The following is a 13512-nucleotide window of genomic DNA, read 5'->3' as shown; positions in this document are numbered from 1 at the left end:
TTTTCTATACAAAAAACTATTATAAGAGAGGTTTTTTCAATAAGAGTAAAACTCTTTAAGAATATTTCTTTTAGAACACATCGTTTTGTTCATCCAGAACATAAATAATACCCTATAGTGGTTTATCTTAAAAATGTCTTATGTAAGAAAATATTTATTGACGAATTTCCTGTTTAGAATTCCAATATTGTAGTTATCAATAATATCTTACTTCATTTGTAGGCTTAATGAAATAAAGTCAGCAGTAATCTACATAACCCTCATTAGTTTTTGTCTTCTATGAAAGTTAATATATCTCACTAAAGAAAAAGTTTCGAATAAAAGAACTAAACTATTTTGAGTTTCCTACTAATTATCGAAACTAGAATGTACTGTTCAAATAATTATGTTTACAAAAATAAGTACTAATTGTTTGGATTAATAAAGCTTTTAGACTGCCTAATGTACCATCTATCAATTTAAATGGGTTATTAACAATAAATATTTAGTCATACATATAATGATTTTTTTATTATTATTGATATTTTTCAGGCTGACAATACTGCGGTGATGATTTGCAAGTTGATAAACAAAGATCTGGATCCGAGTTTTAGGAAACAGGTATAACAACATGACCTTGTATTATCTCCTTATGATAGATTCAGTTTGGGGAACTGATAGCTACTAGTAACTAAACAGTTTATAAACTAGTAGAAGTTTACTTATTACATAAACAGTCCATTTTATTAGATGTTTAAGCATTGTATAAAAGTTGTGCTAAGGGGTTTTGGATGAGAAGGGAAGCTCAAACATGCTATTAACTTTAAACGTAATAGCGTAAGTCTAATTAAAAAATGCATAATTATATCACAATTATAACATTTTTAATGTAAAAATAAAATTACTTAAATATCTCTACTACAATTAAGGAACTAAACCCAAAACCAGTTTTATTGTGACAAAATTAAAGTTACTCAACGCCAATACCATACAAATCATGAAATTTTAAGGAGCATATGCATTAACCAATTCATTCTATTGTACATTATAAACATTTCCCTCTTGTTGCAGTCCTCTAAATATAATGTGTAATAAAATACAAAGGGAAACTCTCAGATTTTGAAATTTCACTTCATAATAGTTGATACATTCTTTAGTTAAATATTATTAGATATACTGGATTGGAAGTTCAACATACACTACATGTAAATAAACTTGTTTTATTCGACCGCATTACTTCTTTAAATTATATTTTTTGTACTATATTATTCATTGCTTATATATATATAATTTTTTATATATATATATATAAATATATAAAATTTAGCACAAATTTCATAAACTTTTATCAAAGGTTTACCATTAGTGCCTAATCTATTCTGTAGCCATTGCCCACCTTCTTGCAACCGTGAATTAAAAGGAAAGTTTTTAATTCTTACCACGCTGCAGCTTTACAATATGTTATTTACTTGATTAAAATGAATTTAAATTAAAGAAACTAAGTGATTTAATAGAAAGTTGAAACATTTTGGAACACTTGGGGGAGGGAAATTAATCCGTAAAATCTCAGTTTATCCTAAGTTCATAAGAATACCATGAGCGGTGTAGAGAAATCATTAAGTTTCACAATATCCATTTAAATAACTTTTTTATTAATTGAAATGACTTATTTATGTAGTTTAAACAATAATTATTTATATTTTATAGGACATATGGACAGGGGAATACTATCTCAAATAACTTTAAAAATTGTCTCTTAGCTGTTTAGTAATTTAAAATAAAAGTTGCTCAACAAACAATACTTGTACTTATTAGATATTTATATGTAATTTTATGTAAAAAGTTTCCTTAAGTAAAGGTGTTCTTCTTTCAACTAAAAAAAAAAAATAATTTATTTTTCAAAAATAATATAGAAATAAAGATATTACTCAAATAGTATACAGTTTATGAATTAACTCTAAATAAAATGTACTTTTCTCTAGTATAAATGGGGCTAAATAAAACTGGGGTAAGAACTTCCTAAAACATCCTCCACACTATTTGAGTGATGATCTGTTACTGTTGGTGCATACTCAAAGTAAAAACTGTAATTTGATAATGTTTCACGCAAAAATTCTACTAAAACTTTATATCTAGATGTATAGAAATGATTCTGACTTAAGTATATTAAATTGTTATTAGAAGTAGTTTTTTAAAATATTACATTAAAAAATAATAATGAAGACCTTATTTTGAACAACAGCAACGACATTTACTCACTTTGAAACGTGCGGTACTTATTAAGTGAATAAAAAAAAAATCTCATTTCACTTTGAATCAAATTAATACAATAATCCCTGTAAGAGAGATTTTACATTAGTTGACAACAAATTTCCCCTATGAAAATCGTAATTCGACTATAAAAGAGCTACTTACGTAAAATCCCGCACATAGTAATAAGTTAATCGAAAAGCACCAACAGTTAAACTGCAAAAATATATTAAAAAACCCCCCAAGAAACGCGTGTCGTTTTTATACCGACCCCTTCCCCTCATACAGCGATCTAAAACCGACGCCTTTGATTGGCTTCCAAGTATCCAATCTCAAGGCCGAAGAGACTCATTGTCAAACCCTTATTGTAATCCCTTTCTCAAAGTTGACTACCAGAAAAATTTTCTGTCTTACTGTAACATTCATAGAATCCCGAACCCTTTCTTGTGAAATTAAATTATGTATTTCACCTAATTTACTTACCTTATTTTGACATTACCAATTCAATTTGAAAATATTTTGCATGTAAGTTTTGCTATCAATATTAAGTATTTAAAATTTTAAATAGCTTATATAGCAAATGTTACAAAAAGAACACCCAAGTGCAGTAAAAATTAAACTTTCAACAATAAAGTGCTTAAATATTTATAACTTTCTTCTGTTCAGAGTGTTTGGTATGTAATTTAAATACTAACTAAAATTATATCATATAACAAGACAAATAAATATTAAAATTCCCTTTGTGTCTAAAAGGACGTTGATATTTACACAGGAACTTTGATTTAAATTGCATATTTAATTGTGGGATGTGTCTAATTGGTTTATTAAAGGTTACGATGTCTTTATTTCTCGGATAAAGATTTTTAGCTTTTTTAAGACAAATCATTTATATAATATAAAATATATTACAGACGATTTAAAAGCAGAGCAACATTTAAAATCGAAGTAGTGTTTTTGTATTTAAAATTTATTTATTCTAATACGACAAGAAAAAAGTATTTACCAGTACTTAACTCTGACTTTGTAGGAGGAAGTATGGATCTTCATTATTAAGTTTGTTCCGACATATCTTAAATTTGTTAGGACATATTGTACAATGTTTTATTGATTTTTATGATTTTTCAAATAAAAGTTTTATACTTTAATATAATAGGTATTTTTACCCACACTATCTGACATTGTTTGACACACAAGTGGGTGGATGTAAGCGGTGTAACGAACACACCTGAATATAAGGCACTGGCATTACGTTTTGACTATTGAGAATGAACGTAATCACACAATTGAGTTATTAATATAAACTTAACTTATCAGTTATTTCTTAGGAATGTCTTAAGCCTTGTGATGTGTTTCCAGCTTGAAGGGTTCCTACTGCAGTTGCCTCACCACAACGCAAGATTCTCTGCTCGTGGATTTTTCCAGATCCATAATGAGACCCTCACATCAGTAAGACTTTATTATCCTCACATTTATTACTTACTGTAATACTCTTTGCTCATATGAACTATCTGCATCTACATCATTTAATTGAACATGAAACATTTTTTCAGCACTCATATTGGTTACGCCTTTAATTTCTGTAAAATTGTTGTGAACAAAACTTGTTTATCCACAGAGTTTACTATAGTTTACAGTTTTTTAAAGATTGTAAATAACAATTTTTTTATACGCAAGGTAAGGGTTTAAATTTTAATAGTATAATTACAATCTTAAATATAATCCTGACATAAAAATGTGTTCAATAATTTAACTAAACAAACATAGGTTGTCATAGGGTAACTGTATTATTTAATATGGTTATTCATTTAATTAGTTTGCCGATAAAAACATCTAGTACTAATGATTTTTTGTTTTATGATATTAGAATACAATTCGCATTAATACAAAAATAAAATTTTTATGTACTGGATGATATAAATTAAAAAGGCCGTTCATGATAATAATTTGAGGGTTAAAATTATTAGAAAACTTCGCTCAGAATAATTTATAAAAGTTGTATTGATCTTTCAAATGATGCTTTTATTTTTTAATAGTATTAATATTATAGTACAAAACACACTCATCTGTGATTATAACCAAAGCCCCACCTCCAAGGTTTATTTGATGTGAAAAAGAAAGTCACCTTTCTCTAATTTAAAGGCATTCCAAAGCTTTAATCAAGGTAATCATCGTGAGACTTCGCCTGGATAGCTTGGTATCTACAGGAATGAATGCAGAGCCACAGTATTGGTTAGAAGGAATAATTCTTTTTCCATATAAGACCTCATTATACTGAAAATATTAGCACTATAACACTGAAACTATAACATGAACGTCATCGCATATTCTCGCCCGAATTCAAAGTTATATCCAAGCTTCATTGAGTTGAATAAAAGTTATTGTATATCTTTATCGAAATTCCTTTGATTATACCGGAGGATAGGAAGGATTATTTAAAGAACTCACAACCCAAAGTCATTATTTCAACTTTCAACCCATTCAACCAGGTCCAGAAACTCCCGATTCTCAATAAAGCAATATTGGATCACGAGAATTTACACTTATAAATTACTGAGGTTATTTATGGACTGCTTGGTTAATAATAAAGTCTGTGCACCAGTATATTTGTATCAATATGAGTAATATGAATAATAATTTGTTTACATAAAACAAAATGACTTACGATTCAGTTAAGAGGATCTTTGTGCCTCCATTCTGTGTAACATTAAACTAAGAACTTTGTGGGTAGGGGCCGCTTTTTAAAATCCCACAGATGATATTGAGGGTTATATCTCTGCCATGTCGTCTTGGAAGTAGGGAAGGCTAGCTCTGTGTCAGTGTCTGCAAGAAAAGTAGGCGGGGGATGTCAGCAGTCCCAACAGTTCAGGCTAGCAGCAGCCTGTAGCACTATAATATTCACCCACTTCGTCATCATCCGCAGTAAACTAGATGTACTGATCAATCTCTTTACTCTAATACCCCAAACTGTATGGTTAATATTGTCGATATTTTACATTCTACAGTTGCTCAGGTGTTAGTGACCAAATCTGTTTTGGCTGTACCCAGTGTATTTTATACTAGCAGTCATATCCAAGCCAGAAGTGAAATCTTAAGGGAGAATATAGGTCTTTACTCAAAAGAGTTACAATTTAAGTTTAGTTAAATATGCGTGGGAAATATATGATTGTATGGTCCTCTTTAATGAATTTTCTAATCAGCTGGTTTCACTTGCTGTTACTTATAGACTGACAGTGATTTGTATTTGTACAGATGGCTGGAGCGGTGACAACTTACCTGGTGATACTGATCCAGTTCCAGACTGAGAAGTAATCCACCTAGACTAGTCCACTCTAGAGAAACATTCATTTTGAAAAAAACTAAATGTGTAATTCTTAATAAGTAGATTCTTACTAGTTACATTTGTAGTATAATCCAGAAACTACAAATTCTATCCCATTATAGTACACCTGTAAAGTAAACTAATCTTAAAGCACATTTAAAGCAGTAGATCTTGTTTTATTATTATTTTTGAAATTATTGAACTTAAACTATAATCATTGATCTGAAACATACTATTTGTATTATATAATTAGAGGCCTATTATCACAAAACCTAATCAAAATAACAATACAGTATTTTGAGTTTCGTTCAGTTATTTTTTGCATTAAACTACTACAAATTATGTTTAAAATCATATATACCTCTCATTTTTCTTTTGTTTAACTTATTGATTCGATGTTTCTTGTTGATTAAACGCGATCGCCAAAAGATCTTCCCAACAACAAACAATTCTATTAATTAGCCTTTGAGTTGGTAGTGGAATTTTTCCAAATATAAAAAAAAAAAAAAGTAAAGAATGTCTTATTTTACCAGGCGAAGTTAGGGCTAAGAAGCCCTCTCTAACACTTAACCTGGGGACCAACGGCTTAAAGGTGACTTCCGAAACCACCACCAATGGCCGGGCAGGCGGGCCGCTTGCAAGGACAGGATCGCTCAGCGGTCACCTGTTCAAGCAGCAGCCACGCTCGACGTTGCTTGAACTGGTTATCTTGCGATAACCGCCGTACCCACTACACTGCGCCATTGGCAAATATCTTTGGGATGGAGATAATTTTAATTAATTTTTTCTTGGTACACATCCTCAGAAACATCAGTCAAGTCAACACAAGTTCTGAAGAGAACCTCTTATGCTGATATCCCAAAACATCCCCTTTTATACTTCCGTCATTAGTTAATCAGATTTACATTTTATAATTTTTAAAATCAAAATCTTTATTTCAATCCAAAAGTAATCCTTACAACTTGCTCATAAAATATAGTTTTACATTTTTGTCTATGCTCCAATTTTTATTTAACATATTAACTGCCTCTCTCCTTTTTTATTTTTAAATTGTATTTTTAATATTTCTGTAATGTACTGTTGTTATTACGTATAGCACCTAAATTGCACAAATGATATCCTTCAAATATGTACAGGTCTACAACGTGCCTATTTTATTTCACAATAATTATTTCATATAGGTGTTATTCATTTAGCTTATCGTAACTTATAACGATCACTTATACCATTATTATTTAAATAGTAATAAAAATATTCGTTTGTGATTGCTGAGATCTTTTTCTTTACCTTTTGAAGTGTATATACCTGATATTCACAATTTCTACTATACATTTATAAAACCTTATCAAATTCTGTGTGTTTAAAAAACGATCAATTCGAATTCAAGATCTTGAATATTCAAGTTTAAAATAATTGCTAATTAGTTTGGTATTGTTTATTTCTAGCTACGAAATATTTGTAATATCTCCTTAAAGATATACTTTGTTAACAAAAATTAAAAAAAACCCCTTTTCTACCTTTGTAACAGGTCCTCTAAGTGCCTAGGCTATACATTTTGCGTGGATAAGCCCTATGAAATAAATGGTACTAACTAAAAGATATTTACCCCTCATAACCAGTTTTTTATTGTGAATAGAGGGCTTCGTTTCTATCACTACGCTTTATATTCACGCTTGCTTTAGGGGAACCCAATCATCCCTAACTAACTAATGTTAAATAATCTTTTTTAGTACATCTTAATCAAGAGGACATAAAGTATATTAATAAACTATAGGTTTTAATTGGCATATTGCTTGTTTTGTAGATGTTTTTCTACAAAAGCATATGTTTAGAAAATACAAATTGTAATACGATAAATCTATTTTTGATCAATTCGTTTGAAAATACACAGTTATATCTGCATAATTTTACGATACTTTGTAATACCAGTTCGACTTGATAAACACATGTGGAAACTAGTACATATAAACTCATATCTATGAGTTTGAAGTTACAGTTAAACATGCCAGTAGGGTTGGAATACACAGGGGAGTGTTTCACCAATTCCCGTACCTCTCCATTATTCAAATTACAGACCAAAATCACTAAGCTCCTGTGTAATAGTGTATAATTGTGGGGCAGATTTCGTTACCATAGTTATAACCATGATCGGCTTCTAATTTCTAATTCTATCCATATTAACCTCAGTTTATATTAAGCAAAACAGTTCTTAATCTCACATTTATAATTCCAATCACAATGCAACTTTGAAATTTTGTTGGTACCAGTATTAGTAATCTGTAAATTTCCAAAATCCTGACGGCCAATATAAGATGTATGATATTAGCAACTCGATCGTGCTTTGAAAACAGTTATTGATTATGCTCGTAGTAAGTAACATAAACCACTCATATTCTAAGCTAACAAATATCACACAAAATTTTCTAATGGGTTTGTAAGAAACTTAAAATCCTCTTTGGAACAAGCGAAAATTATTTTTTTTATAAATATCAAGCTAATAATATCCCCAGGACGGTTAACTTCTAGTTGATTTATGTATATCAGTAAACATACGAGTTCACTATGTATACATAAACCGAGGTGTTCCATCTAGATAAACCCATGAATGTGTGAGTCACACCCTCACATGATATGACAAGCTAATAATATCCCCAGGACGGTTAACTTCTGGCTGATTTATGTATATCAGTAAACATACGAGTTCACTATGTATACATAAACCGAGGTGTTCCATCTAGATAAACCCATGAATGTGTGAGTCACACCCTCACATGATATGACAAGCTAATAATATCCCCAGGACGGTTAACTTCTGGCTGATTTATGTATATCAGTAAACATACGAGTACACTGAGTATACATAAACCGAGGTGTTCCATCTAGATAAACCCATGAATGTGTGAGTCACACCCTCACATGATATGACAAGCTAATAATATCCCCAGGACGGTTAACTTCTTGTTGATTTATGTATATCAGTAAACATACGAGTTCACTATGTATACATAAACCGAGGTGTTCCATCTAGATAAACCCATGAATGTGTGAGTCACACCCTCACATGATATGACATGTTTGTGTGTGTGTGTGTGTGCGTGTGTGCGTGCGCGCGTGTGTGTGTGTGTGTGTGTGTGTGTGTGTGTGTGTGTGTGTGTGTGTGTGTGTGTGTGTTTTTATCACTGTGACAAATGTCGAGATATTGGGGTTAAAGTGTTGATCCACTGGTGTTGTTTATTGCGAAGTATTGAGTGTAAGATTGGGGAAGGTCTCTCAGTGTTAAAGGCTGTTTCCAGTGTAAAAATAGTAAAGTATTGTCCCCTACACACTTTTTCTGGAAGAGGCTGGAACATAGGTAGCCTTATCTTCATCAAATTTGACAAGAGAGTTACAGTGTTCGCTATCCCTCATCATGTGTTCTTCAAGCACGTGGCCCTCTTACTGACCTTACCCATACTAATATCTTGGTCACTCCAGACCCAAATCGCAAAGATCCTTTTTAGACTAATGCAATGATAGGATTTCGCAGCTTCTTGTCTAAATAGATCAAATGAAATCAAATATTATAACATGTATACGGGTATTTAAATTAGGTATGAAAGTTAGTAATGACTGTGCAGAAAGTCGCAATTCTAATATTCATTTCATATATTTTGATTCTACGAACCACCAGTATTCAGGTTATCGTGTTAGAACAATAGTTTTAATTCACTGGTGAGTAAATATAGACCTAGCGACAGGTTTTAAAAATGCACTGTTCAATTTATAAAGTTGGAACGACTTTTCGTAAAATCAAATTACTAAGCAGAAACAACCAAACGAATCTTATTGACTTTCACAAACTTTGACAACTACTCCTTGCTGAATTCACAGACGCCTGATTGGTTGTGGGTAGCAAACAATTCCTTTCTTGAACTTTATTTGCTAATTAAACTTGCAAATCCCCAAAGTTTTATTGCAACCTAAAATACAACTTGGAATTCTTAAATAATACAGGACATTGTTGAATTAGTTTAATAAATACAATTAGCAGTAATCACCGAGATAAATGTGTTTACACAAATATTGATTACATGAAATCTTAATCTATTTAACTCTTTCGATTTGTTATTCTACGTGCATTTCCACCATTCCGCTTGTAGTACGTTTAGTGGTGTAGTATAATTTGATTTTCAATACAATAATGCTATCTATTTATAACGATAATATTTGTCTTCTTGTAACATATTTTCTAGTAACTTAGATAATGTGCACAGAATATATAGGGGGAGATGAAAATGTTTTGATGGATAAATTCGATTGCTTGATCGCCACTTGTTCTCATTCTCATAGTTAGACAAATATTGTGGAACAACTGACAGCAGTCCTGAAGACTCTTCCACACCTGTGTGATTAGTGCATTTACTGCTCTTTTCAGCAAAAAAATAAAAGAAAACTGACTCTTTATACCACAACTAAACCGTTCCTCATGTTTGTGAGCAACACTGACTAGTCATTCTCTATTAAGGGGACAGTAATACCATACATTTTAATAAGTACACTTTTAATTAATTGTCTTATCAAATCACCAGACATATTTTTGAATTTTTAGTCCCCTCTCAAATTGAAATGAAATGAAATATGCCTTTATTCAAGAGGCGGAGTTAGGGGCTATTTAGCCCTCTCTACCACTCAACCTCAAATTGATGAAGTGCCTTCAATTATTTTCACATCGTTCAGTGGTGGTGCATACCACTCCATGAAATAGGCTGAGTTTTACTTACCTACACATTTTACATTACCTTATAGGTAACCTTAAGCATGATTTTAGCAGGAAAAAAAATACATGGTATAAATACATTTGTTGTGTACTCCTACATTGTATTATTGTACAAAGTGAAATTAACCCGCATTAAGGCACATGCCTAAACATTTTGCTCTAGTCTGATTCACTGTGTCTTCCAATTCCACTGTATATTTTGCAAGCAACCATTTATGTATTTGTTGAGATTAAAATGTAGTAAGGAAAGAATACCAAATGGATTATGTTTTATTTACATCAGCTTTATTTAATAACTTTTTAATTTCTAACTTTAATTTTTTGCAAGGTAAATAGTCACTCGATATTGATAGATGATGTTCACAGATAGCTAAAACATGTTTGGAGCAGAAGTAAACAAATGTATTATTTATTTATAAAATGCTTAATACATTCTGATCTACTTTTACAAAATGAGAGTGGCCTTTATTACACATAACTACAAACAATAAATATTTACAACATATATAGTAAAATACAATATAGTTTAGTAAATACAACAACAGCAAAACAATAACGAATTAAAATTGTATGAAGCTGCAGTACAAAGCAACAGCTGATCAAGTACATTAAAATCAAGCATTCATTAAAATCTAAATTTTACGACTCAGCAACTCAAATCTGAGCAAACTATAAGGTTAGTGTCAACATTGTAAGACGTGTAGTAAAAAGCACCACACTCGGTTTTCTAATAAATACAAACACTTATTTATATAGATATTGAGGTACAGTTATTTTATTTTTATTTTTACAGTTGGTTTTATATCTTCATACCTTACGTACAGTTAAATTCTAATATGTACTATTACAGTTTTTGTAATTGTGGTGTACTAGTTATAGTAGTAATATGCAGTTCGCTATACTGAATGTTGTGCGGCTCTACAAGTGAAATACTTGAGAAAGAAATTACAACTTCTTGATAGTAGAATATGTAATATAAGTGACTCTGTGTAACATCTTGTACAAAGCTTAATACCAGAAAACCGTTTCCCTAGTCTAGGTAGTTTGTCGCTCTGTCTGGAACTGGATCAGTATCACCAGGTAAGTTGTCACCGCTCCAGCCATCTGTACAGACAGAACAAATACCGTAATTTGGGACAAAAATCATTAGTTACGCTTGGATCCTTCTCGTTTCCCTAGTCTAGGTAGTTTGTCGCTCTGTCTGGAACTGGATCAGTATCACCAGGTAAGTTGTCACCGCTCCAGCCATCTGTACAGACAGAACAAATACCGTAATTTGGGACAAAATCATCAGTTACGCTTGGATCCTTCTCGTTTCCCTAGTCTAGGTAGTTTCTCGCTCTGTCTGGAACTGGATCAGTATCACCAGGTAAGTTGTCACCGCTCCAGCCATCTGTACAGACAGAACAAATACCGTAATTTGGACAAAATCATCAGTTACGCTCGGATCTCTCTCATTAACTAATAAATCTTTCATGGCACATTTTCATAACCAGTTAAAGATCAACGATGACCCCTCCTTTTTTTAAACCATCGGCAGAATGGTCTGTAACCGATCTCAGTGAAGCTCGAATCTTTCCGAGTTACTACCCTATGGTGTATCAAGGAATATTTATATAACCCATAAACAGTTAAGATTTCAGTAAGAGCTTGAGTAAGGAATCCAATGACAAATCTGTCGGATGTCTATCTGTTGGTGTTAAGATAAGGATTCGGAGTAATAACCATTTCTGCTGTTAGTTAGAGTAGGGTATTATAGTTTGTGGATGTAAATAGAGTTTTCCTGTACATTTTCGTTTCTTTTCAATAACTAATGAGAACTGTTTTGGATTTAATAATAGTGATTGGTTAGTTTAAATGAGATGTGTTGCTTTTTATTGAGATTAGCAATGCGCTTACTCTGACTTAGTAACCTCTTCACATTTAAGAAAAATCTCTTATAAAATTACTTTAATTTGTCTAAGCCATGAAATGGTAAATAAGATTACCCTTATGATTAAATTGTTTTTACACAAAGGATTTATGTTATACAATAAAAATGTAGTACAAATTTGTCGCAAATAGTTTTAAATTTACATTCATGCATAATATTCATATATTTAGCGTATGCAATATTTTATTGAACTATATAAAATACCTAACGAACAGACATCTGGCTTAAAACAAAAATTACTTTCTTAATGTCTAGTGTTGCCTAGTTAATTTTTCATTTCTTCTTACCTAATTGCAAATGAATAGTAGTTTTAGTAGTATAAATATATTAATTTCCATGACAATATTTCATTAATTATTAATTAATTGTATATACAGTAAAGTGTATTCAAAGTATGTGAAGTAACTTTATAAAGAAAGATTTATTATCTTTAAAAAGGAGAAACAAGTTACCGATGTGAGGGTCTCGTTGTGGATCTGGAAAAACCCGCGAGCGGAAAATTTTGTGTTGTGATGAATTAACTGCAGCAGAAACACTTCCAGCTGGAAATTCAAATCACATCATTAGGATTAGAAAAGTTAATAATATATGTTCCTGTTATAAATAATTAGTTAGTAAATTTCTTTTTTCTCAATTATTTGAACAATTTTCACCTGTTTCCTTAAGCTTGGTTTCAGATCTTTGTTTACCGACTGACAAATCACCAGCCTCATTTCGTCAGCCTGAAACAAAGTCAAAGATTTTGTAATTGTAAGGAATTCAATAAATGTTTCATGCTCATGAAATGTTATACTGTAAGGATAATACATTACGTATTAATTGCAAGATCATTTAGCCATACAAAAAGTGTAACTTTTATATTAAAACAGACATATATTTCATCCAGTGCAATTGATTTTCTTTATAAGTAGCTAATGAAGGGAAAACCCATTAACTTTCTCTCCCTAATTGTTTCAATTCAGCTGTTTCTATAATATTAGTTTTTATGTCCTATTGACTTAATAATCACACAAAGTATAAATCGAGATATTTATTAATATACTGGTAAAAGTAATATTGAAAATTTAGTGAAACCTTTCTAACAAGCCATTTGGTTCTGGTACTGACGGTAAAGCGCAATGGAGTATGATATTGCATGACATAAGAATACGAGAAGATTCTAATAAAGTATATAATCCACATCGTACTAGTTCTTTTAATGGTTACCGTAGCTCATTGGTTCTTGGGAATTTCCTAACAGAAAATAGATAGGTAGAAAACAGAAAAATCATGAAA

General features: G+C 31.1%; 2 protein-coding genes across 2 annotated transcripts; one reads left to right on the top strand and one right to left on the bottom strand.

The window, feature by feature from the left end:
* Positions 1-536: 536 nt before the first annotated feature.
* Positions 537-5656, top strand: LOC124367602 (putative gustatory receptor 28b). Its single transcript, XM_046824561.1, has 3 exons — positions 537-600; positions 3586-3675; positions 5479-5656. Exons 1-3 carry the CDS (start codon positions 550-552, stop codon positions 5536-5538), a joined length of 201 nt encoding a protein of 66 aa, XP_046680517.1. The 5' UTR covers positions 537-549; the 3' UTR covers positions 5539-5656.
* Positions 5657-11265: 5609 nt separating this feature from the next.
* On the bottom strand, positions 11266-12954 carry LOC124367601 (putative gustatory receptor 2a). Its single transcript, XM_046824560.1, has 3 exons — positions 12891-12954; positions 12690-12779; positions 11266-11408 (listed from the first exon to the last, which is right to left on the bottom strand). The coding sequence occupies exons 1-3, from the start codon at positions 12948-12950 to the stop codon at positions 11340-11342; spliced, it is 219 nt and encodes a 72-aa protein (XP_046680516.1). The 5' UTR covers positions 12951-12954; the 3' UTR covers positions 11266-11339.
* Between the last annotated feature and the right edge of the window lie 558 nt (positions 12955-13512).

This window comes from Homalodisca vitripennis, chromosome 8 (genome assembly GCF_021130785.1).
Source record: "Homalodisca vitripennis isolate AUS2020 chromosome 8, UT_GWSS_2.1, whole genome shotgun sequence".
NCBI lineage: Eukaryota > Metazoa > Arthropoda > Insecta > Hemiptera > Cicadellidae > Homalodisca > Homalodisca vitripennis.
The sequence above is the reverse complement of the archived record's forward strand: the minus strand, read 5'-3'. Positions and strand labels throughout refer to the sequence as shown.